Raw genomic sequence first — 21,980 nt, forward strand, 5'->3', positions numbered from 1 at the left:
ACGTCAGACTGTGTGTATGGCCTTATTGTATGCAATGCAACACGACAGGACAAAATATATTGGTGTTATTCTTGTATCTTTATTCTTTTACCATTCTTAAAATTGTGGCATCGTCTTTCAATTCAGGGAAAAGCACATTACCAATTGAGGTTAAAATGGACACAATACAATAGAAAAAGTTATCCGACTCTTCTTCTCTGTAGAAAGTGTCAAAAAAATTATTTCAATGGTAAAGCATGGAATACTGACCTTTACAGAACACATTTTCAAATCCATGGGTTCAATTCACTGACCTCTATAGAACCCATTTCAACAACAAGAAAAAAAATCTTCCTGATAATGCAAAAAAAAATGAAAAAAAAGGAGTTACGCATTAAAAAATAAATACAAATATAGATTATTTAAAAAGTATATAGTATATAAAGTATATAAACAAATAAATAGTTTTCCCCCCACCCAGTTGTCATGGAGATGGTGTGTGGTAATGAGACACCTGTGTAACAACCACAGGTCATGTGATTTCCTTCCTGAGAGGGGGATGGGATACAGAGGGGTGGAGGCAGACAGACAGACAGACAGACAGTAAACCAAGGAGAAGAGAAAGAAAGGACGATATTATTCTCCAGAAATATGTATGGAATACAATGGAGTGGGCTTCACAAGGCATACTATTGAATCTACAAGAGCAGCATTATAAAACGCATGAACAGAAAAGGGCGAATAACATGTATCCACATGTCTGTCTCGTCTGGAAACAGCATTATTTATGTTTTCTTTAATGGAATAGTAGTCAGTGTAGTACACTAGTCCAGGACTTGACTGGTAGGACCACTTCCCCCTTGTTTCAGGGAGCACGTGTGTAAATCCGACTCATTCAGAGACATTTCCACATCAATTCAAAAGACATTAAGAAAACAAAAAACCTTATCCTTCACACAATGCTCCCACTGTAACCCAGCCCCTACACACCAACTCAATCACTCTGTGGAATCAGCTGGGAAGGCAGTAGGGGAGGCAGCTGGGAGTTTCAACCAAGGCCTGTGATTCAACAGTTACTATGAGTTTCATCATGAAAGATTTCAATGGAAGAAGAGTGTAAATGCAACTTTCAGAGTCATCTGACAGTGTTATTCATGATAGTGGTAAATTGGCAAATTACATGGGGTGCAGACACCATCTTATTAAACAATGCACGAGACCATGCTATGGACAAATAAAACCCTAATATAAATATTCATATGATAAAATGAATATGATCAGAGATTATTTTTTAGATGTCTTCACTTCTTGTCGAATCCTTTGTTCTTGACACATTGTTTTCAGTTAAGAACGACGTTTAACAGAAACGTGCTAGTTCAAAACAACCCACGGGTAGTTACTCCTAAACAGAGAATATATCACTATATATGGTTCTGCTCCTTCAACTTCTAAAATGGCCAGCATATTAACTTACCCCCAACACATCAACAAAACAAACATCACTGGTGATTACAACTGAAGGCCAAGTAAGGGAGTTATTGAACCTCTGGAAACTAGCATCCTGCTAATGCCACAATACCAGTAGTCTCAGACTGAGAGATACTTAAGACTGCATCCCAAATTGGCATAGATTAGCATCTCTGTGGTGTCAGATATACATCTAGTCTAAAGAAGAAGCTGCTCTGGAAAGAGGGCATCAGGGATCAAGGCTGACAAAGGTTTTAAAAATTCCTTGGAAAAAGACAAATACTAAGAAAGTACCCCTTGCCCTACAGTACATAATGTAGCTGTGGTCAATCTGAGAGAACCATGCCATGCTCCGAGTTAGTTTGTCAACACCTATAACAAATCCTTCAGAATATATCTACCGTAGGTTTAAAAAAAAAAAAGGAGAAAACCAGGGAAAGGATCCAAGTGGATTTTGCAGGTCCCCTGGCCCCGGCGACTTCATGAGTTAGTACTAGCAGGCTAACTAATCATCCGTCCCTCCCGTCTCTGTTCTCAGGGGTGGTACTACGAGGTCAGGTGGTTATTCCGTCAGGCCCACAGATATTACATCACTACATCCCCTGCAGGGGTGAGCTGGTGACTTTCTGGTCCAGAGTTCAGAGGTCAAAGGTCATTGAAAGAGAGTCCTTATTGGCTGTTCTCTTCAGACCTACAGTTATTGGTTCAGACTCGTGTATGGCGACAGCTGTGTGAGGATCCAGTGGCCGCCCCGGCGGTCCCGGAGGCTGAGTTGGGGTCCTCGTCGCTGGACTCCCCGGCCTCCCGCTCCTCCTTGTGGAGGCCCATACTGATGTGGCTCTGGAGGGCTGCTGGGGTCAACCACTCCTTAGGGAGGCAGGTCTGGAGAAAGGGCACGCAGGAGCTGAAGTAGGCCAGACGGTTCACCCAGCGCGGGATCTCACGCCCACACAACAGCTGGAATAGAACGAGTACAACAAAAAATAAATACTCCACAAAATGTATTTTATATTCAAAAAGCATTACTACTTTAAAAAAATAATTGTTGTATAGCTCTTATAAAATCATCCAGTTATCAAGTTATTCACAATAACGTAAATATATTTCAGACACTGTACGTGTGATCAAACAAACAAATGTTGAATAATTGCATGAATGTTTCTTCTACTGACCTCAGACAGCGAGGATGAGAAGTGGTTGCAGTTCTTGTGCATTAGATGGTAGGAGTTGCCCTTAAAATCTGTCCCCAGGTCCTCCATTATTTTATCCATATCTTCCTCTGCAAAGTCTGTTGTGCCCAAAGCAATAGCCTCCCTGTGTAGAATGAAGAAAACAAAGCTGATATGGACATACCAAACTTGGGAAAAACCAGTGCTGGGTGTAACAGGATAATTATTTGACTAATTACGCTCTCCTGTATATTATTTACTGTGACTAAGTACTGAGGTTCCCACATATAAAAAATCTACCAGTGTTGAATGTTATGGTTAAAGTTTAGCTCCATTCTGGGTCTGGGACACACTGATAATGTATCTGTCACACTGTGTGATTCTGTAGCAGCGGCTCAGTCTGGTGTTTAGAGAACATTTAGTGCCATCTGATTAATATATACAGAGCCTTCAGAAAGTATTCATACCCCTTGACTTATTCCATATTGTGTTACAGTCTTATTCTAAAATGTTCTCACCCCTCTACGCACAATACTGCATAATGGCAAAGTGAAAACATGTTTTTTTATTATTTTTTTAACATTTTTGCAAATTTACTTAAAATGAAATGCACAAATATCTAATTTACATAAATATCACCTTTGACAGTGATTACAGCTGTGAGGCTTTCTGGGTAAGTCTCTAAGCGCTGTGAGGCTTTCTGGGTAAGTCTCTAAGAGCTGTGAGTCTTCTGGGTAAGTCTCTAAGCGCTGTGAGGCTTTCTGGGTAAGTCTCTAAGAGCTGTGAGGCTTTCTGGGTAAGTCTCTAAGAACTTTGCACACATTGATTCTACAATATTTGCCCATTATTCTTTTCAAAATCATCGCTAGACAACCATTTTCAAGTCTTGCCATAGATTTTCAAGCAGATTTAAGTCAAAGCTGTAACTTGGCCACTCAGGAACATTCACTGTCTTCTTGGTAAACAACTCCAGTGTATATTTGGCCTTGTGTTTTAGGTTATTATCCTGCTGAAAGGTGAATTCATCTCCCAGTGACTGGTGGAAAGCAGACTGAACCAGGTTTTCCTCGAGGATTTTGCCTGTGCTTAGCTCTATTCCTTTTATTTTTTATCCTGAAACACTCCCCAGTCCTTAACGATTACAAGCATACCCATAACATGATGCAGCCACCACTATGCTTGAACATATGGAGAGTGGTACTCAGTAATGTGTTGTATTGGATTTGCCCCAAACATCACACTTTGTATTCAGGACAAAAAGTGAATTGCTTTGCCACATTATTTGCAGTATTACTTTAGTGCCTTGTTGGAAACAGGATGCATGTTTTGGAATAGTTGTACTCTGTACAGACTTCCTTCTTTTCACTCTGTCATTAGGTTAGTATTGTGGAGTAACTACAATGTTGTTGATCCATTGTCAATTTTCTCCTATCACAGCCATTAAACTCTGTAACTGTTTTAAGTCACCATTGGCCTCATGGTGAAATCCCTGAGCAGTTTCCTTCCTCTCCGGCAACTGAGTTCGGAAGGACGCCTGTGTCTTTGTAGTTACTGGGTGTATTGATACACCATCCAAAGTGTAATTAATAACTTCACCATGTTCAAAGGGATATTCAATGTCTGCTTTTTTTTTTTACATTGACCCATCTACCAATAGGTGACCTTCTTTGGGAGGCATTGGAAAAGCCTCCCTGGTCTTTGTGGTTGAATCTGTGTTTGAAATTCACTGCTCGACTGAGGGACCTTACAGATAATTGTATGTGTGGGATACATGATACTCAACTTTTCCTTATATCCATCATGAGGTTGCACAAACTAGCCTGTGAATGAAAGTTTACAACGTAGGTGCACAGATCGAGAGAAATTTGAGTAATCAAGGTGACAGACATTGACATATTCAATAATTCCTTGCACAATCTTACCTGCATCTAGCTCATCTAGGGTGTAATCATTACTCCAAACTGTTGCAAACGAGAGTTTCTATTGGACAAATTCAGGTGTTTTTCAACAGAATCGGCAGAATGAATACACCCCTGATCACACGCAAACACAGTTCACTTTTATAGCAGCCACATACAAACAGCATGATCCATGTTGATCGTTGTATTCCTTCTAGCATCTACACACTCTCCTCCTCTCACCTTTTCCCATCGATTGTGGACTTCAGTGCACAACACATCAGCTTTCTGTGACCAGGCGCAATTACCTTCCCATGCCAAACCTTCATATCATAACCACTAACCGCTACATACAGCCTACATCATTGTCACCATACTAATGTCACGGTCAACATAGCTACAAGAACTAACGTGTTAGTAAACCCGCTACAATCATGCTGTACAGTGTAGCGTTGCCACGGTAATATCACATTACCAAAAATGATAACGACATTTTAGAATACCCTAGTACCGTTTCATATGTTACTCCAGCCCTGTCCATCTAAATAACCTGCTGGGACCTGTTATAAAGTGTTTATAAAGTCAGTTGTGTTTATAGATTCAGTTGAATTTAAGCGAACAGCCACTAGTCTCTTGTATGAGCAGGTGCAAAAATATCCACTTCACTTTCATGCTCATATCACGTGGCAGCTGTACTCATCCAGCGACATCCCCTACAAGCCCTCACTCACCTGCTCTCTGTCCCCTTTTCACATCCCCTACAAGCCCTCACTCACCTGCTCTCTGTCCCCTCTTCACATCCCCTACCAGCCCTCACTCACCTGCTCTCTGTCCCCTCTTCACATCCCCTACCAGCCCTCACTCACCTGCTCTCTGTCCCCTTTTCACATCCCCTACCAGCCCTCACTCACCTGCTGTCCCCTCTTCACATCCCCTACCAGCCCTCACTCACCTGCTTCTGTCCCCTCTTCACATCCCCTACCAGCTCTCACTCACCTGCTCTGTCCCCTCTTCACATCCCCTACCAGCCCTCACTCACCTGCTCTCGTCCCTTCTTCACATCCCCTACCAGCTCTCACTCACCTGCTCTCTGTCCCCTCTTCACATCCCCTACCAGCCCTCACTCACCTGCTCGCTGTCCCCTTTTCACATCCCCTACCAAGAACAAGACCAGTCTAAAGTTCACTCACCTGCTCTCTGTCCCCTTTTCACATCCCCTACCAGCCCTCACTCACCTGCTCGCTGTCCCCTTTTCACATCCCCTACCAGCCCTCACTCACCTGCTCTCTGTCCCCTTTTCACATCCCCTACCAGCCCTCACTCACCTGCTCGCTGTCCCCTTTTCACATCCCCTACCAGCCCTCACTCACCTGCTCTCTGTCCCCTTTTCACATCCCCTACCAGCTCTCACTCACCTGCTCGTCCCCTCTTCACATCCCCTACCAGCTCTCACTCACCTGCTGTCCCCTCTTCACATCCCCTACCAGCTCTCACTCACCTGCTGTCCCCTCTTCACATCCCCTACCAGCCCTCACTCACCTGCTCTCTGTCCCTTCTTCACATCCCCTACCAGCCCTCACCTGCTCTCTGTCCCCTCTTCACATCCCCTACCAGCCCTCACTCACCTGCTGTCCCCTCTTCACATCCCCTACCAGCCCTCACTCACCTGCTGTCCCCTCTTCACATCCCCTACCAGCTCTCACTCACCTGCTGTCCCCTCTTCACATCCCCTACCAGCTCTCACTCACCTGCTGTCCCCTCTTCACATCCCCTACCAGCTCTCACTCACCTGCTGTCCCCTCTTCACATCCCCTACCAGCTCTCACTCACCTGCTGTCCCCTCTTCACATCCCCTACCAGCTCTCACTCACCTGCTGTCCCCTCCTCACATCCCCTACCAGCTCTCACTCACCTGCTGTCCCCTCTTCACATCCCCTACCAGCTCTCACTCACCTGCTGTCCCCTCCTCACATCCCCTACCAGCCCTCACTCACCTGCTGTCCCCTCTTCACATCCCCTACCAGCCCTCACTCACCTGCTGTCCCCTCTTCACATCCCCTACCAGCTCTCACTCACCTGCTGTCCCCTCCTCACATCCCCTACCAGCTCTCACTCACCTGCTGTCCCCTCTTCACATCCCCTACCAGCTCTCACTCACCTGCTGTCCCCTCCTCACATCCCCTACCAGCCCTCACTCACCTGCTTCTCTCTGAGTCTGCTCTTCTTCCGTCAGTTTTAAAAAATATATATAATTTAGCGGTAATGGTGAGCTGGGATGCAGACCAAGACCCTGGTGAGTTGTCTGTTGTTAGACGACGTTACATTGGAGCAGCGCGTAAAGCGAGCAACGTTGATACATTTGTATAATTTAATCGCCTGTTATAACCAAGAACAAAGACCAGTCTGAAAGTTCACCGTCATGTAGCCTCTGAGTGTCGGGGGGGATGAGGAATACAGCTTATCGGCCTGCATGTTTGTAGCTTTACAGCAAAGAAAACTACTTGTCTCTAGCCTAAACGGTTAAAAATATGACCCATATTACCGAAGGCGGCTTTAAACAAAGATGATGTTGGGATTCGAGTGCATATTATATAGTTATTGGTTTGATAACAAACAACATTGTTCAGTCATGTTACCTAGCAACATGGTATCAAACAACGTTGTTCAGTCATGTTACCGAGCAACATGGTATCAAACAACGTTGTTCAGTCATGTTACCTAGCAACATGGTAACAAACAACGTTGTTCAGTCATGTTACCTAGCAACTTGGTAACAAACAACGTTGTTCAGTCATGTTACCTAGCAACATGGTAACAAACAACGTTGTTCAGTCATGTTACCTAGCTAGCTAACAACATGGTAACAGCGTTGTTCAGTCATGTTACCTAGCAGCAACATGGCAACAGCGTTGTTCGGTCATGTTACCTAGCTACAGCTAACAACAGGTAACAGCGTTGTTCGGTCATGTTACCTAGCTAGCTCAACATGGTAACAGACGTTGTTCAGTCATGTTACCTAGCACACAACATGGTAACAAACAGCGTTGTTCAGTCATGTTACCTAGCTAGCTAACAACATGGTAACAAACATACTGTAACGCCCTGGTTTTGCGTCCTCTGCCACCTGCTTTTCAGTCGATGCGTGCTACTTCGGGCTAGTTTCTGCTCCTGCCTGTCTTTACATTGTTCAAATATGCTCCCGCCCATACAATAGTAACAACAGCGTTGTTCGGTCATGTTACCTAGCTAGCTAACAACATGGTAACAAACAGCGTTGTTCAGTCATGTTACCTAGCTAGCTAACAACATGGTAACAGCGTTGTTCAGTCATGTCACCTAGCTAGCTAACAACATGGTAACAGCGTTGTTCAGTCATGTTACCTAGCTAGCTAACAACATGGTAACAAACAGCGTTGTTCGGTCATGTTACCTAGCTAGCTAACAACATGGTAACAGCGTTGTTCGGTCATGTTACCTAGCTAGCTAACAACATGGTAACAGCGTTGTTCAGTCATGTCACCTAGCTAGCTAACAACATGGTAACAGCGTTGTTCAGTCATGTTACCTAGCTAGCTAACAACATGGTAACAGCGTTGTTCGGTCATGTTACCTAGCTAGCTAACAACATGGTAACAGCGTTGTTCGGTCATGTTACCTAGCTAGCTAACAACATGGTAACAGCGTTGTTCTGTCATGTTACCTAGCTAGCTAACAACATGGTAACAAACAGCGTTGTTCGGTCATGTTACCTAGCTAGCTAACAACATGGTAACAAACAGCGTTGTTCGGTCATGTTACCTAGCTAGCTAACAACATGGTAACAAACAGCGTTGTTCGGTCATGTTACCTAGCTAGCTAACAACATGGTAACAGCGTTGTTCAGTCATGTTACCTAGCTAGCTAACAACATGGTAACAAACAGCGTTGTTCGGTCATGTTACCTAGCTAGCTAACAACATGGTAACAAACAGCGTTGTTCAGTCATGTTACCTAGCTAGCTAACAACATGGTAACAGCGTTGTTATGTCATGTTACCTAGCAACATGGTAACTTGACAGTAGGTTTAGGCACATTTGATTGGCCCAGGAGGTACGGAAAAGGATTTGCTTCTCGTGAGATGTGCTTCAAAAGGTTGGATTTATATAGGCCCAGTGGTGTAAAGTACTTCAGTAAAAATACTTTCAAGTACTACTTAAGTAGTTTTTTGTGGTATCTGTACTTTACTTTACATATTTTTGATAACTTTTACTTCACTACATTCCTAAAGAAAATTATGTACTTTTTACTCCATACATTTTCCCTGACACCCAAAAGTACTCGTAACATTTTGAATGCTTAGCAGGACAGGAAAATGGTCTAATTTACACACTTATCAAGAGAACATCCTGGTCATCCCTACTGCCTCTGATCTTGCAGACTGACTAAACACATGCTTCGTTCGTAAAGGATGTCTGAGTGTTGGATTGAGCCCCGATCTGTAAATATGAAAATGTGTCCGTCTGCTTTGCTTAAAATAAGGAATTTGAAATTATTTATACTTGTACTTTTGATACTTAAGTACACACACACACACACACACACACACACACACACACACACACACACACACACACACACATATATATATATATATATATATATATATAAAACCAACTACTTTTAGACTTTTACTCAAGTAGAATTTTACTGGGTGACTTTCACTTTTACTTGAGTCATTTTCTATTAAGGTATCAATACTTTTACTCAAGTATGACTACTGGGTAATTTCCCCACCTCTGTATAGGTCTAATGTAAGCCTAAACTATACTGAACAAAAATATAAAAACACAACATGCAACACTTCCAACATTTTTACTGAGTTACAGTTGATATGAGGAAATCAGTCAATTTAAATAACTTCATTAGGCACTAATCTATGGATTGGCTCATCGCGTTCTGGCGAGGCGGGCGGTGCGCCTGCGGGCTGACCTCGGGTTTGTCAGGTGAAAGGTGCTTCCGGGTTAAGCTGTTCAGAAGCGCGGTTTGACGGGTCATGTTTTTGAGGACGCATGACTCGACCTTCGCCTCCCGAGCCCGTTGGGGAGTTGCAGCGATGAGACAAGTTCATAATCGGGGAGAAAAAAGGGGTTACAAAAATAAATAAATAAATAAAATGGTCCTCACAATTGGCCTCAGGATCTCTTCATGGTATTTCTGTGCATTGAAATTGCCATTGATAAAACGCAATTGTGTTCGTTGTCCGTAGCTTTATGCCTGCCCATACCATAATCTCACCTCCACCATGGGGCTCTCTGTTCACAACGTTGACATCAGGAAACCGCTCGCCGACACGATTCCATACATGCTGTCTGCTGTTGTAAAGCCGGTTTGACGTACTACCAAATTCTCTTAAACGATGTAGAGAAATTAACATTCAAAATACCGCAAAAACGCAAATTTAAAGCGTTTAAAACCAAGATATGGTCACTATGCCAGGGTTCTCCCAAAATAAGATTGTCTCTGCGCCACTATGTAAAGATTTCAAGTGAAACAGTAACTTCGATCGCCAATGACATTGTTGTGAACTGCGCAACAAGCCAGTCATCCATCCAGAGCGTTATTATGTTCCTCAGTTCATTCAGTGCATTTCAGCTGTAGGCCTAGTCTATCTCAACACAGAACACAGCGTTGTCCAGTCATACAAACTTGTAACCGCAATTAAACTAAATGCGAATAACCTCCAACGAATGACAGAATATCTCCTATTTGTCAAAATCAAGTTGATGATTATACAGATAGCAGATCAGCTCATCAATAAAGGGCAGATGGGGAGTGGAAATAGTTTAAATATCAAGGTATCGTAACTGGCACCAACTCTGTTTAAATAAAATATCCATATCTAGTCAGGATTTTGCGATTGGGACGATAGACAAACAGCCTAGACTCTATATAATGCTACTAAATGAGTCAATAGATACACAATACTCTTGATTTAGGTTACATTGTTGCAAGCTAAATGTTTCTGATCAGTGATCGATGAGCAAACAAATATATTAGCTACCACTTCCACTTGTCCAGCCAGAGATCAATTAACCAAATATACACTTGTATAACATGATTAGCAAAATGTTCTGATTGGCTAATATATAAGCAAACTAGAATAATAATGATCATTAGCACTCACCTCAATTTAGCGCACAGTCTAATTGTTACCAAATATCCAAACGGAGATTCAGTGAAAAACTAAATTGATTGATTTATAGACGAGTCCCTCAAACTTGTATCAAAGCAGGGCGATTGGGCTGTCCCAATCAAAATGGCGCTGAAACGATAATCTACTGAAGGTGACCACACATTATTATTGCTTTAAATTAGTATAACGGTTGGATATGACTTTGGGAGTTTCAGCATAAGCAAAAATTGGATACATGCCTTCAATTAATCGCATTAGCCTAATTTATTACAATATATATCGTTTTTCTCTCTCTGCGCTTTTTGTAGGCTTCTCATTCTCTTCTTCTCATTCCCGCTGCCGCCTGCCTCCGCCACGTTCTTCCCAACACTAGTTAAGTAAATAAAGCCTACTGTCAAGCCCTGACCATAGAGAGCCTTTCTATTTCTCTATGTGGTTAGGTCAGGGTGTGGGGTGGGCATTCTATGTTTTGTATTTCTTTGTTTTGGGCCGAGTATGGTTCCTAACCAGAGGCAGCTGTCTATCATTGTCTCTGATTGGGAACCATACTTAGGCAGCCCTTTTTCCCACCTGTGTTTGTGGGTAATTATTATTTTCTGTATGTGAGTTTTGTGTGAGCGCCTCAGTTGCGTCACGTTCTTTTCTGTTTTACCCGTTTATTGTTTTGTTCAGTCTCACCTCAATAAAGGATGTGGAGTTACCGGCACGCTGCGCCTTGGTTGATTTACGACAGGGAGTTTGAGGACAGCAAACGTGACACTTACAATTTAAAAAAAATCGAAATCTGGCTTTTTTTCGGGTTTGAGCTCATTTAATTTCTGTGATGTCGGGCTCGGGCTTCAGCTCACCGGACTTGGCTTTTAAACTGCATTCTGATCTTCTGTTGTGAAACAGCGGCCACTGACCACTTCTTTATGTGACTAGGCACTCTGTAGAACCCTGTGTGTGTGTGGGTGTGTGTGTCTGTGATAATGTAAACTCACTTGAATTTGAAGGTCTCTCCTAATTCAGTGGTGTTTCCAGGGTTTATTTCAAATATACCACTAAATGGGTACGGATGACCTCCATACGCAAACTCTGTAATAAAGACGAGAAGAAAAGGAACACATTGAACATCAGTGATGTATCGTCGCTCACATTACAGCTGTGAGGAATGAAAAGAGAAAAATAAATGCTGTCACCACCTCACCTTCCAACAAAGGAACTGTGTAGCAAGCTGAAAGTGAGAAGATATCGTGTGGTGTGAGAAAATATTGTGTGGTGTGAGAAGATATCGTGCGGTGTGTGACGATATTGTGTGGTCTGAGAAGATATTGTGTGGTCTGAGAAGATATCGTGCGGTGTGTGAAGATATTGTGTGGTCTGAGAAGATATTGTGTGGTCTGAGAAGATATTGTGTGGTCTGAGAAGATATCGTGCGGTGTGAGAAGATATCGTGCGGTGTTCGATCGTCATCCTGGCTGATAGGCTCCTCATGTCTACTTAACAATCTATTATAACTCAGATAACACAGAAAAACATCCTCATATGAATTACCCTGTGAAAGTTCTGTGATCTTCTGGTTCATGTCCCCTAATCTTTTGAACGGGCTTGACGATTATATCATCAAATTCGAGAAAATGCAGACACGTAAGAGATACATAAAAATTATATTTGTGTTTATGGATGTATTTACTTCTGCCAGATGCCTTTCATGAAGTGTTTGCCCTGAAGAACATTGCTCTACGTTTTTGCCCATTGAAGACTATTCAAAAAGCCTACAAACGTTGTTATTTTAAACTACAAGGCTACTTCCTGGAAAATTACATGTCACTTTTATAGGGTATTAAAAAAACTGTATGATGTAGCAGCCACATTATCTTCTAGGTACAGCCTGTGACTGAGGGCATTATGAATAAGACCAGTCTGTCTGTCTGTCTGTGGGTTGATGCTAAAACTCTCTCTCTCGCTCTCCACACATTATGATTCAATGGTGAGTAACTCAGGAGGAAAGAACAACAAAATGACAGAATCTCAATGGGATAGAAGCTGTGGAGAGACATTCCACATCGAACATTCCACATCTAACGTTCCACATCGAACATTCCACATCTAACATTCCACATCTAACGTTCCACATCTAACGTTCCACATCTAACATTCCACATCTAACATTCCACATCTAACGTTCCACATCTAACATTCCACATCTAACATTCCACATCTAACGTTCCACATCTAACATTCCACATCTAACGTTCCACATCTAACATTCCACATCTAACATTCCACATCTAACATTCCACATCTAACGTTCCACATCTAACATTCCACATCTAACATTCCACATCTAACATTCCACATCTAACATTCCACATCTAACATTCCACATCTAACGTTCCACATCTAACATTCCACATCTAACATTCCATTTAGCCAACAGCTCACTGACTGACTGAATGAATGAATGGGTGAGTGAGTGAGTGAATGGCTGGATGAATGAAAAAGTAGTGAAGGTCTTCCTCTGTACCTCGGCCATAGATCTCAATGCCTGAGTGGTAGACTCCAACACCCAGAGTGGAAGTGTACTCGTTGATCCAGTACTGAATAGAGAAAGAGAGAGAGATTCAACAGTTAGATGTCCTGGAAACGGTTGGATTGACATCCCCCCCCCACCCCTTCAAATCTTCCTCCTAAACTGAAATACGAGAGTGAGTTTGTGTGTTTAAAAAAAAAAAATATTGCACGTTTGTATTTTGAATTTCAAATCCTGAAATTAAAAATGCACAGTAAAATTGTAATCAAAATGTTAAAAGAAGCATGTCTAACCACCAAGTACATGTTCACAGAAACACCGGGAAAGTTAAGGGATGCTACTCATAATTTCCTCTACACATGGTGGTAACACACCTATTCCCCCCCCCCACACACACAGAAACCCTCTCTTCCCAATCAGGGGCCTGTAATAAAGCTAATCAAGTGTCTCAGATTAGAAGTGCTGATTTCAGTTTAGCCTTTTAGAGCAGAGTTAATAAGGTTACATGGGACAGGGAAGACCTGATCTGAGATCAACTTTATACATATGGACCCAAACCTTTGGTAACATCCCATCACCACAGATCCTATCTCTAACCCCCGAAAATCAAATCAATTTTTATTTGTCACGATTCGTAAACAAAACAGGTGTAGACTAACAGTGACATGCTTACTCACGGGTCCTTTCACAACAATGCAGAGAGAAAAATACAAAATTACAGAAAAATAATAACACAAGGAATAAATACATAATGAGTACCAGGTAATAACATGGCTATATACCCTGGGTACCAGGTAATAACATGGCTATATACCCTGGGTACCAGGTAATAACATGGCTATATACCCTGGGAACCAGGTAATAACATGGCTATATACCCTGGGAACCAGGTAATAACATGGCTATATACCCTGGGTACCAGGTAATAACATGGCTATATACCCTGGGAACCAGGTAATAACATGACTATATACACAGGGTACCAGGTAATAACATGGCTATATACCCTGGGAACCAGGTAATAACATGGCTATATACCCTGGGAACCAGGTAATAACATGACTATATACACAGGGTACCAGGTAATAACATGGCTATATACCCTGGGTACCAGGTAATAACATGGCTATATACCCTGGGAACCAGGTAATAACATGACTATATACACAGGGTACCAGGTAATAACATGGCTATATACCCTGGGAACCAGGTAATAACATGACTATATACACAGGGTACCAGGTAATAACATGGCTATATACCCGGGTACCAGGTAATAACATGGCTATATACCCTGGGAACCAGGTAATAACATGGCTATATACCAGGGTACCAGGTAATAACATGGCTATATACCCTGGGAACCAGGTAATAACATGACTATATAGCCAGGGTACCAGGTAATAACATGGCTATATACCCTGGGTACCAGGTAATAACATGGCTATATACCCTGGGTACCAGGTAATAACATGGCTATATACCAGGGTACCAGGTAATAACATGGCTGTATACCCAGGGTACCAGGTAATAACATGGCTATATACCCTGGGTACCAGGTAATAACATGACTATATACACGGGGTACCAGGTAATAACATGGCTATATACCCGGGTACCAGGTAATAACATGGCTATATAGACAGGGTACCAGGTAATAACATGGCTATATACCAGGGTACCAGGTAATAACATGGCTATATACCCTGGGAACCAGGTAATAACATGGCTATATACACAGGGTACCAGGTAATAACATGGCTATATACCCGGGGTACCAGGTAATAACATGGCTATATACCCTGGGTACCAGGTAATAACATGGCTATATACCCTGGGTACCAGGTAATAACATGACTATATACCCGGGGTACCAGGTAATAACATGGCTATATACCAGGGTACCAGGTAATAACATGGCTATATACCAGGGTACCAGGTAATAACATGGCTGTATACCCAGGGTACCAGGTAATAACATGGCTATATACCAGGGTACCAGGTAATAACATGGCTATATACACTGGGTACCAGGTAATAACATGACTATATACACGGGGTACCAGGTAATAACATGGCTGTATACCCGGGGTACCAGGTAATAACATGGCTATATACCCGGGGTACCAGGTAATAACATGGCTATATACCCTGGGTACCAGGTAATAACATGGCTATATACCCTGGGTACCAGGTAATAACATGGCTATATACCCGGGTACCAGGTAATAACATGGCTATATACCAGGGTACCAGGTAATAACATGGCTATATACCAGGGTACCAGGTAATAACATGGCTATATACCCAGGGTACCAGGTAATAACATGGCTATATACCCGGGGTACCAGGTAATAACATGGCTATATACCCGGGGTACCAGGTAATAACATGGCTATATACCCTGGGTACCAGGTAATAACATGGCTATATACCCTGGGTACCAGGTAATAACATGGCTGTATACCAGGGTACCAGGTAATAACATGGCTGTATACCCTGGGTACCAGATATTAACATGGCTATATACCAGGGTACCAGGTAATAACATGGCTATATACCCTGGGTACCAGGTAATAACATGGCTGTATACCAGGGTACCAGGTAATAACATGGCTGTATACCCAGGGTACCAGGTAATAACATGGCTATATACCCTGGGTACCAGGTAATAACATGGTACCCAGGGTCCCCATAATGACAAAGCAAAAAACTGGTTTTTAGAAATGTGTGCTAATTTATTACAAGTAAATAAATCCAGGCCGGCCTCCCGAGTGGCGCTGTGGTCTAAGGCACTGCATAGCAGTGCTAGCTGTGCCACTAAAGATCCTGATTCGAGTCCAGGCTCTGTCGCATTCGGCTGTGACCGGGAGACCCATGGGGCGGCCCACAATTGGCCCAGCATCGTCCGGGTTAGGGGAGGGCTTGGCTGACAGGGATGTCCTTGTCCCATCGCGCACTAGCGACTCCTGTGGCGGGCCGGGCGCAATGCACTGTGTTTACTCCGACACATTGGTGCGGCTGGCTTCCGGGTTAAGTCGGCGTTGTGTCAAGAAGCAGTGCGGCTTGGCTGGGTTGTTTTTCGGAGGACACACGGCTCTCGACCTTCGCCTGTAATCACTGCCAAAGGTGCTTCAACAAAGTACTGAGTAAAAGGTCTGAATACTTATGTAAATGTGATAGTTCAGTTTCTTATGCTTAATAAATGTGCATACATTTTTTTTTTTAATCTGTTTTTGCTTTGTCATTATGGGGTATTGTGTGTAGATTGTTGAGTGGAAAATATAATTGAATACATTTTAGAATAAGATTGTAACGTAACAAATGATGGAAAAAGTCAATGGGTCTGAATACTTTCTGAATGCACTGTATTTCGCATGGGAGTATAAGCTGTTCAGGATCCTGTTGGTTCCAGACCTGGTGCATTGTTACCGCTTGCCGTGCGGAAGCAGAGGGAACAGTCTTAGGTGGCTGGAGTCTTTTACAACTGTTAGGGCCTTCCTCTGACACTGCCTAGTATAGAGGTCCTGGATGACAGGGAGATCGGCCCCAGTGACTGGGCGGTATGCAATGTCCTCTGTAGCGCCTAGTGATAAGGACGCCAAGCTGTTGTCATACCAAGCGGTGATGCAGGCAAGTCAAGATGCTCTCATTGTTGCAGCTGTATAACTTTTTGAGGATCTGAGGGCCCATGCTGAATCTTTTCAGCCTCCCGAGGGGGAAGAGGTGTTGTCGTGCCCTCTTCACGACTGTGTTGGTGTGGTAGAACCATGATAATTCCTTAGTGATGTAGACACACCGATGAACTTGAAGCTCTGCTCCACGAAAAAGCCCAGTCGATGTGAACGTGCTCGACACTCCATTTCCTGTAGTCCACGATCAGCTCCTTTGTCTTGCTGACTTTGAGGGAGATTTTGTTGTCCTAGCGCCACACTGCCAGGTCTTGGACCTCCTTTCTGTAGGCTAACTCATCACCGTCGGTGATCAGGCCTACCACCGAGTCGTGTGTGGCCATGCAGTCGTGGGTTAACAGGAAGTACTAAGCACGCACCCCTTACGAGGGTCAGCGTGGAGGATGTGTTGTTGCCTACTCTAACCACCTGGGGGCGGCCCAGCAGGAAGTCCAGGATACAGTTGCAGAGGGAGGTGTTTAAGCCCAGGGTCCTTAGCTTAGTGATGAGCTTTGAGGGCACAATGATGTTGAACGCTGAGCTGTAGTCAATGAACAGCATTCTCACGTAGGTATTCCCTTTGTCCAGGTGTGAAAGGACAGTGTGGAGTGCAATAGAGATTACATCATCTGTGGATCTGTTGGGGCGATATGCAAATTGGAGTGGGTCGAAGATGTCTGGGATAATGGTGTTGATGTGAGCCATGACCAGCCTCTCAAAGCATTTCATGGCTACAGATGTGCTTCGGGCCGATAGCCATTTAGACAGGTTACCTTGGCGTTCTTGGGCAAAGGGACTACGGTGGTCTATTTGAAACATGTAGGTATTACAGACTGGGTCAGGGAGAGGTTCAAAATGTTATAAAGACGCTTGGCAGGTGGTCAACGCACGCTCCGTCTGGCCCTGCGGCTTTGTGAATGTGAACCTGTTTAAAGGTCTTACACACATCAGCTACAGAGAGCATGATCACACAGTCGTCCAGAACAGCTGGTGGTCTTATGCATGGTTCACCTTGAAGCGAGCATAGAATGTACGTATCTCGTCTGGTAGGCTTGCGTCACTGGACAGCTCACGGCTGGGTTTCCCTTTGTAATCCGTGATAGTTTGCGAGCCCTACCACATCCGACGAAGTGTCAGAGCCGGTGTAGTAAGACTCGATCTTGGTCCTGTATTGACGCTTTGCCTGTTTGATGGTTCATCGAAGGGCGTAGCGAGATTACTTATAAACGTCTTGATTAGCGTCCCGCTCCTTGAAAATGGCAGCTCTAGCCTTTAGCTCGGTGCGGATGTTGCCTGTAATCGATGGCTTCTGGTTGGGATATGTACGTACGGTCACCGTGGGGACGACGTCGTCGATGCACTTATTAATGAAGCCTGTGACTGATGTGGTAAACTTCTCAATGCCATCGGATGAATCCCGGAACATATTCCAGTCTGTGCTAGCAATCAGACCTCCTCTTGTACCCTTGTGCGTGGGGTGGGAAGGGGGTGGGGTAAAAGACATTCACAGCCCACCAGCTGGACCCTCCATTAATAATAGAGACTTTCCTGACTGACACAGTGCTAGTGAAACACTATCTATAAGCTTACTGTTGCAGGCTCTCACATACAGTATCCAGCCAACTAAAACCATGTCTTGCATCTACGCAGTCTAAAGCTAGAATGATGCTCGCAGTCTCTGAGGAACTCTCCCACATTACATTCAATTGTCTGTCTTTCCATGCAGAAATATCATGCCTCATTTCACACCCATCCTCCAATGTCTCTCTGTCTCTTTCTCTCTCTCTCTCTCTCTCTCTCGTCACTGTCTTTTAGAAATCTACCCATCACTCCTTCCGTTCTCTCAATGCACAGGCACAGAGTACAGTAATTCACATGTATTCCTGTCTTCAGTTGTCTGAACCTTATTGATGTTATTCAAAAAGTGTTTAGGACTAAGGCTCTACGAACCAGGGTTGGGGTGAATTCCATTTCAATTCATTGCTTTTCAATGAGGTGCTCCCGAGTCCCAACCCATGATCACTTCTCTCGTTCTCCCTCTCTGGGGTCGCACCCTTCTCTCCCTCTCTGGGGTCGACCCCTTCTCTCTCTCTCTGGGGTCGCACCCCCCTCTCTCTCTCTCTCTCTCTCTCTCTCTCTCTCTCTGGGGTCGCACCCTTCTCTCTCTCTCTGGGGTCGCACCCTTCTCTCTCTGGGGTCGCACCCTTTCTCTCTCTCTGGGGTCGCACCCTTCTCTCTCTGGGGTCGCACCCTTCTCTCTCTGGGGTCGCACCCTTCTCTCCCTCTCTGGGGTCGCACCCTTCTCTCCCTCTCTGGGGTCGCACCCTTCTCTCTCTCTTCTCCTCTTTCTCTCTCTGGGGTCGCACCCTTCTCTCTCTGGGGTCGCACTTTCTCTCTCTCTCTCTCTCTCTCTCTGGGGTCGCACCCTTCTCTCTCTGGGGTCGCACCCTTCTCTCTCTGGGGTCGCACCTTTCTCTCTCTCTCTCTCTCTCTCTCTCTGGGGTCGACCCCTTCTCTCTCTCTCTTTCTCTTGGGGTCGCACCCTTCTCTCTCTGGGGTCGCACCTTTCTCTCTCTCTCTGGGGTCGCACCCTTCTCTCTCTGGGGTCGCACCCTTCTCTCTCTGGGGTCGCACCCTTCTCTCTCTGGGCTCTCTCTCTGGGGTCGCACCCTTCTCTCCCTCTCTGGGGTCGCACTCTCTCTCTCTCTCTCTCTCTCTCTCTCTCTCTCTCTCTCTCTCTCTCTCTCTCTCTCTCTCTCTCTCTCTCTCTCTCTCTCTCTCTCTCTCTCTCTCTGGGGTCGCACCCTTCTCTCTCTCTGGGGTCGCACCTTTCTCTCTCTCTCTGGGGTCGCACCCTTCTCTCTCTGGGGTCGCCCCTTCTCTCTCTCTGGGGTCGCACCCCTCTCTCTCTCTCTCTCTCTCTCTCTCTCTCTCTCTGGGGTCGACCCTCTCTCTCTCTCTCTCTGAGGTTGCAACTCTCTCTCTCTCTCTCTCTCCTCTCTCTCTCTCTCTCTCTCTCTCTCTCTGGGGTCGCGCCCTTCTCCAGCAGCCCCTGCATGACCTGTAGTGTGCCAACCAGAGGGTCCCAGACATAGAGCAGTCCGGGCAAATGCCAGATGGGCCGGTACATCTTTAGCCCAGTGGGCCTAAATTGTGGGGTTTCAAGCAAAATACTGTTATCACAATAGGCCGGTGTGGTAGAAATGCCCGGGCTGATTTATGGTCCCAGTCTGTCCCTACTCCCAGCAAAGCAGAGCAACACTGGGATTTAATCAGGCGTTTTGAGCAGCTGTGACTTTCAGCTCCACCGGGGTCCTCATCTATGACTGCTGGCCTGGAGACATCAGAGGAGAGGTGAGGAGCCAACTATGCACCTTCCTGGTTGTCAAATCCATCCCTGTGTCTGTGTGTGTGTGTGTGTGTGTGTGTGTGTGTGTGTGTGTGTGTGTGTGTGTGTGTTGGTTCTTCTATCCTTGTGGGGCCCTAAAATCACCCAAAAGTCTCCACAAGGATAGTAAAACAAGAAAAAGAATCCCTCGTGGTGACATTTCCCACATCCCCTTGAGGACAAAGGGGTTAGAATTAGGCTTAGGGGTTAGGTTTAGGGTTTGGGTTATGGAAAATAGGATTTTGAACAGAAATTAATTTTAGGTTCCCACGAGGATAGAACAAATCGTGTGTGTGTGTTTGCAAAGAGACTAAATATTGTATCTTGTGTGTGTGTGTATACGTGTGTGACAATAGTAGGTTAAATATGTTACATTGATTCCCATGCAAAATAACGGCACTGAGTGAAAACACACAATCTTACCATATCATACACATTAAGGATGACAGGTTCATTAGCCATGGTTTAATCCTGAGATGGCAAGGCAACGTCGTCCTCTCCCTTCGACGTAATTGCTCTGGGAATACTGAGCACCTCTCGCCCCGACACCCAAGAGGCGCATAAGATGATGGTATTCTGCGCTTCCCCCGGACGGACTACTCACCCCGCGGCGTACTGGACAGGAAGGAGCACCAGGGTAGATGAATGATGGATATAATGTCTGTCATGCTCTGGTCTCAGCCATAATAATACATTCTGTCCGTTCCAAAGCCACGATTATCTAGACTTTACTGGTCGAAAAAAAAGTATCAAATATCAAGGTGGGGGAAACGTCATATTTCGCTTTCTGGCAGTAATAAAATCCGTCCAGTTAGCTCACTAGCTAGCTCCAACTAGCCAATGGTAGAACTGTTTAACACGGTCCATTTCCATTACCAAGCCAGAAAAATAAGGGCTCTGGAAACCAAAACTTCGGTTGCCTCTGTTTTTGTCGCATAAACTGTGAGAAGCTAAAACAGCATTTGGCAAAAACAGCACAGCTGCCCTGGGAGGAGGAGGATGATAATCAGAGGTTGAGACGAAACGAGACGGATAAATGGGCCCAAAATCTGTCTTATCCAGCAGGTGGCGTTTTTGAAAGTTTTTTATTTAACCTTTATTTAACTAGGCAAGTCAGTTATTAAGAACAAATAATTATTTTACAATCACAGCCCACAATGAGTGTTGAATTTTTTTTTTTTAAAACAGTAATGGTTTATTTGCTACGTGTGGTTTATTTGATCGAATAGAAGTTTCGTATTGCTGAAGTTGTTATGACTGGACCGGTATAAGTAGGACACGTGATATCGCGGAAATGTTTGAGAGAAAAAAAATAACTTTATATTGGAGATCTGTCCTCTCATTGGCTAGAATGGTCCCACCTGATCTTACCTCCTACGGACTGCTTTCCATTTTAACAGAGCGATCACTCGAGTATCTGGTTAAATCACTCCAGTATCTGGTTAATCACTCGAGTATCTATCTGGTTAATCACACTAGTATCTGGTTAATCTGTGTGATGTTTTTTATACGAATCCGGGATATCAACCGCAGAATATCACTTCTCTCAAAGGCGGCGATAAGGCAAGAATAAAAATAGATACCATATAACAGATAGCTGGCAATATATTTCGGTATTGTTTTAAGGTTGATGTTTGTCTTGTCAGCTGTGCTGGTAAAAGGTAACAATAGCGCAGGTATAGGACGTATCAAAGCCATGATAAGTGTAGCCGGTGAAGCAG

General features: G+C 44.2%; 1 protein-coding gene across 1 annotated transcript; it reads right to left on the minus strand.

Moving 5' to 3' along the window:
* Positions 1–59: 59 nt before the first annotated feature.
* LOC106602928 (deubiquitinase DESI2) lies at positions 60–21,324 on the minus strand. Its single transcript, XM_014195986.2, has 5 exons — positions 20,683–21,324; positions 13,195–13,267; positions 11,669–11,762; positions 2,619–2,760; positions 60–2,403 (listed from the first exon to the last, which is right to left on the minus strand). The coding sequence occupies exons 1-5, from the start codon at positions 20,719–20,721 to the stop codon at positions 2,152–2,154; spliced, it is 600 nt and encodes a 199-aa protein (XP_014051461.1). The 5' UTR covers positions 20,722–21,324; the 3' UTR covers positions 60–2,151.
* Positions 21,325–21,980: the final 656 nt, after the last annotated feature.

The sequence above is a fragment of the Salmo salar genome, chromosome ssa01 (assembly GCF_905237065.1).
Source record: "Salmo salar chromosome ssa01, Ssal_v3.1, whole genome shotgun sequence".
NCBI classification, from domain to species: Eukaryota; Metazoa; Chordata; class Actinopteri; order Salmoniformes; family Salmonidae; genus Salmo; species Salmo salar.

What these genes read in the sequence shown, in the direction of transcription:
- LOC106602928 (XM_014195986.2), bottom strand. Translation starts at nt 20,721, where the DNA reads ATGGCTAATGAACCTGTCATCCTTAATGTGTATGATATG. An exon ending in TCCTTAATGTGTATGATATG is followed by an intron (nt 13,268 to 20,682) that starts GTAAGATTGTGT and finishes TTCTCTATTCAG; the next exon opens with TACTGGATCAACGAGTACAC. An exon ending in GGAGAGACCTTCAAATTCAA is followed by an intron (nt 2,761 to 11,668) that starts GTGAGTTTACAT and finishes CATTCTACACAG; the next exon opens with GGAGGCTATTGCTTTGGGCA.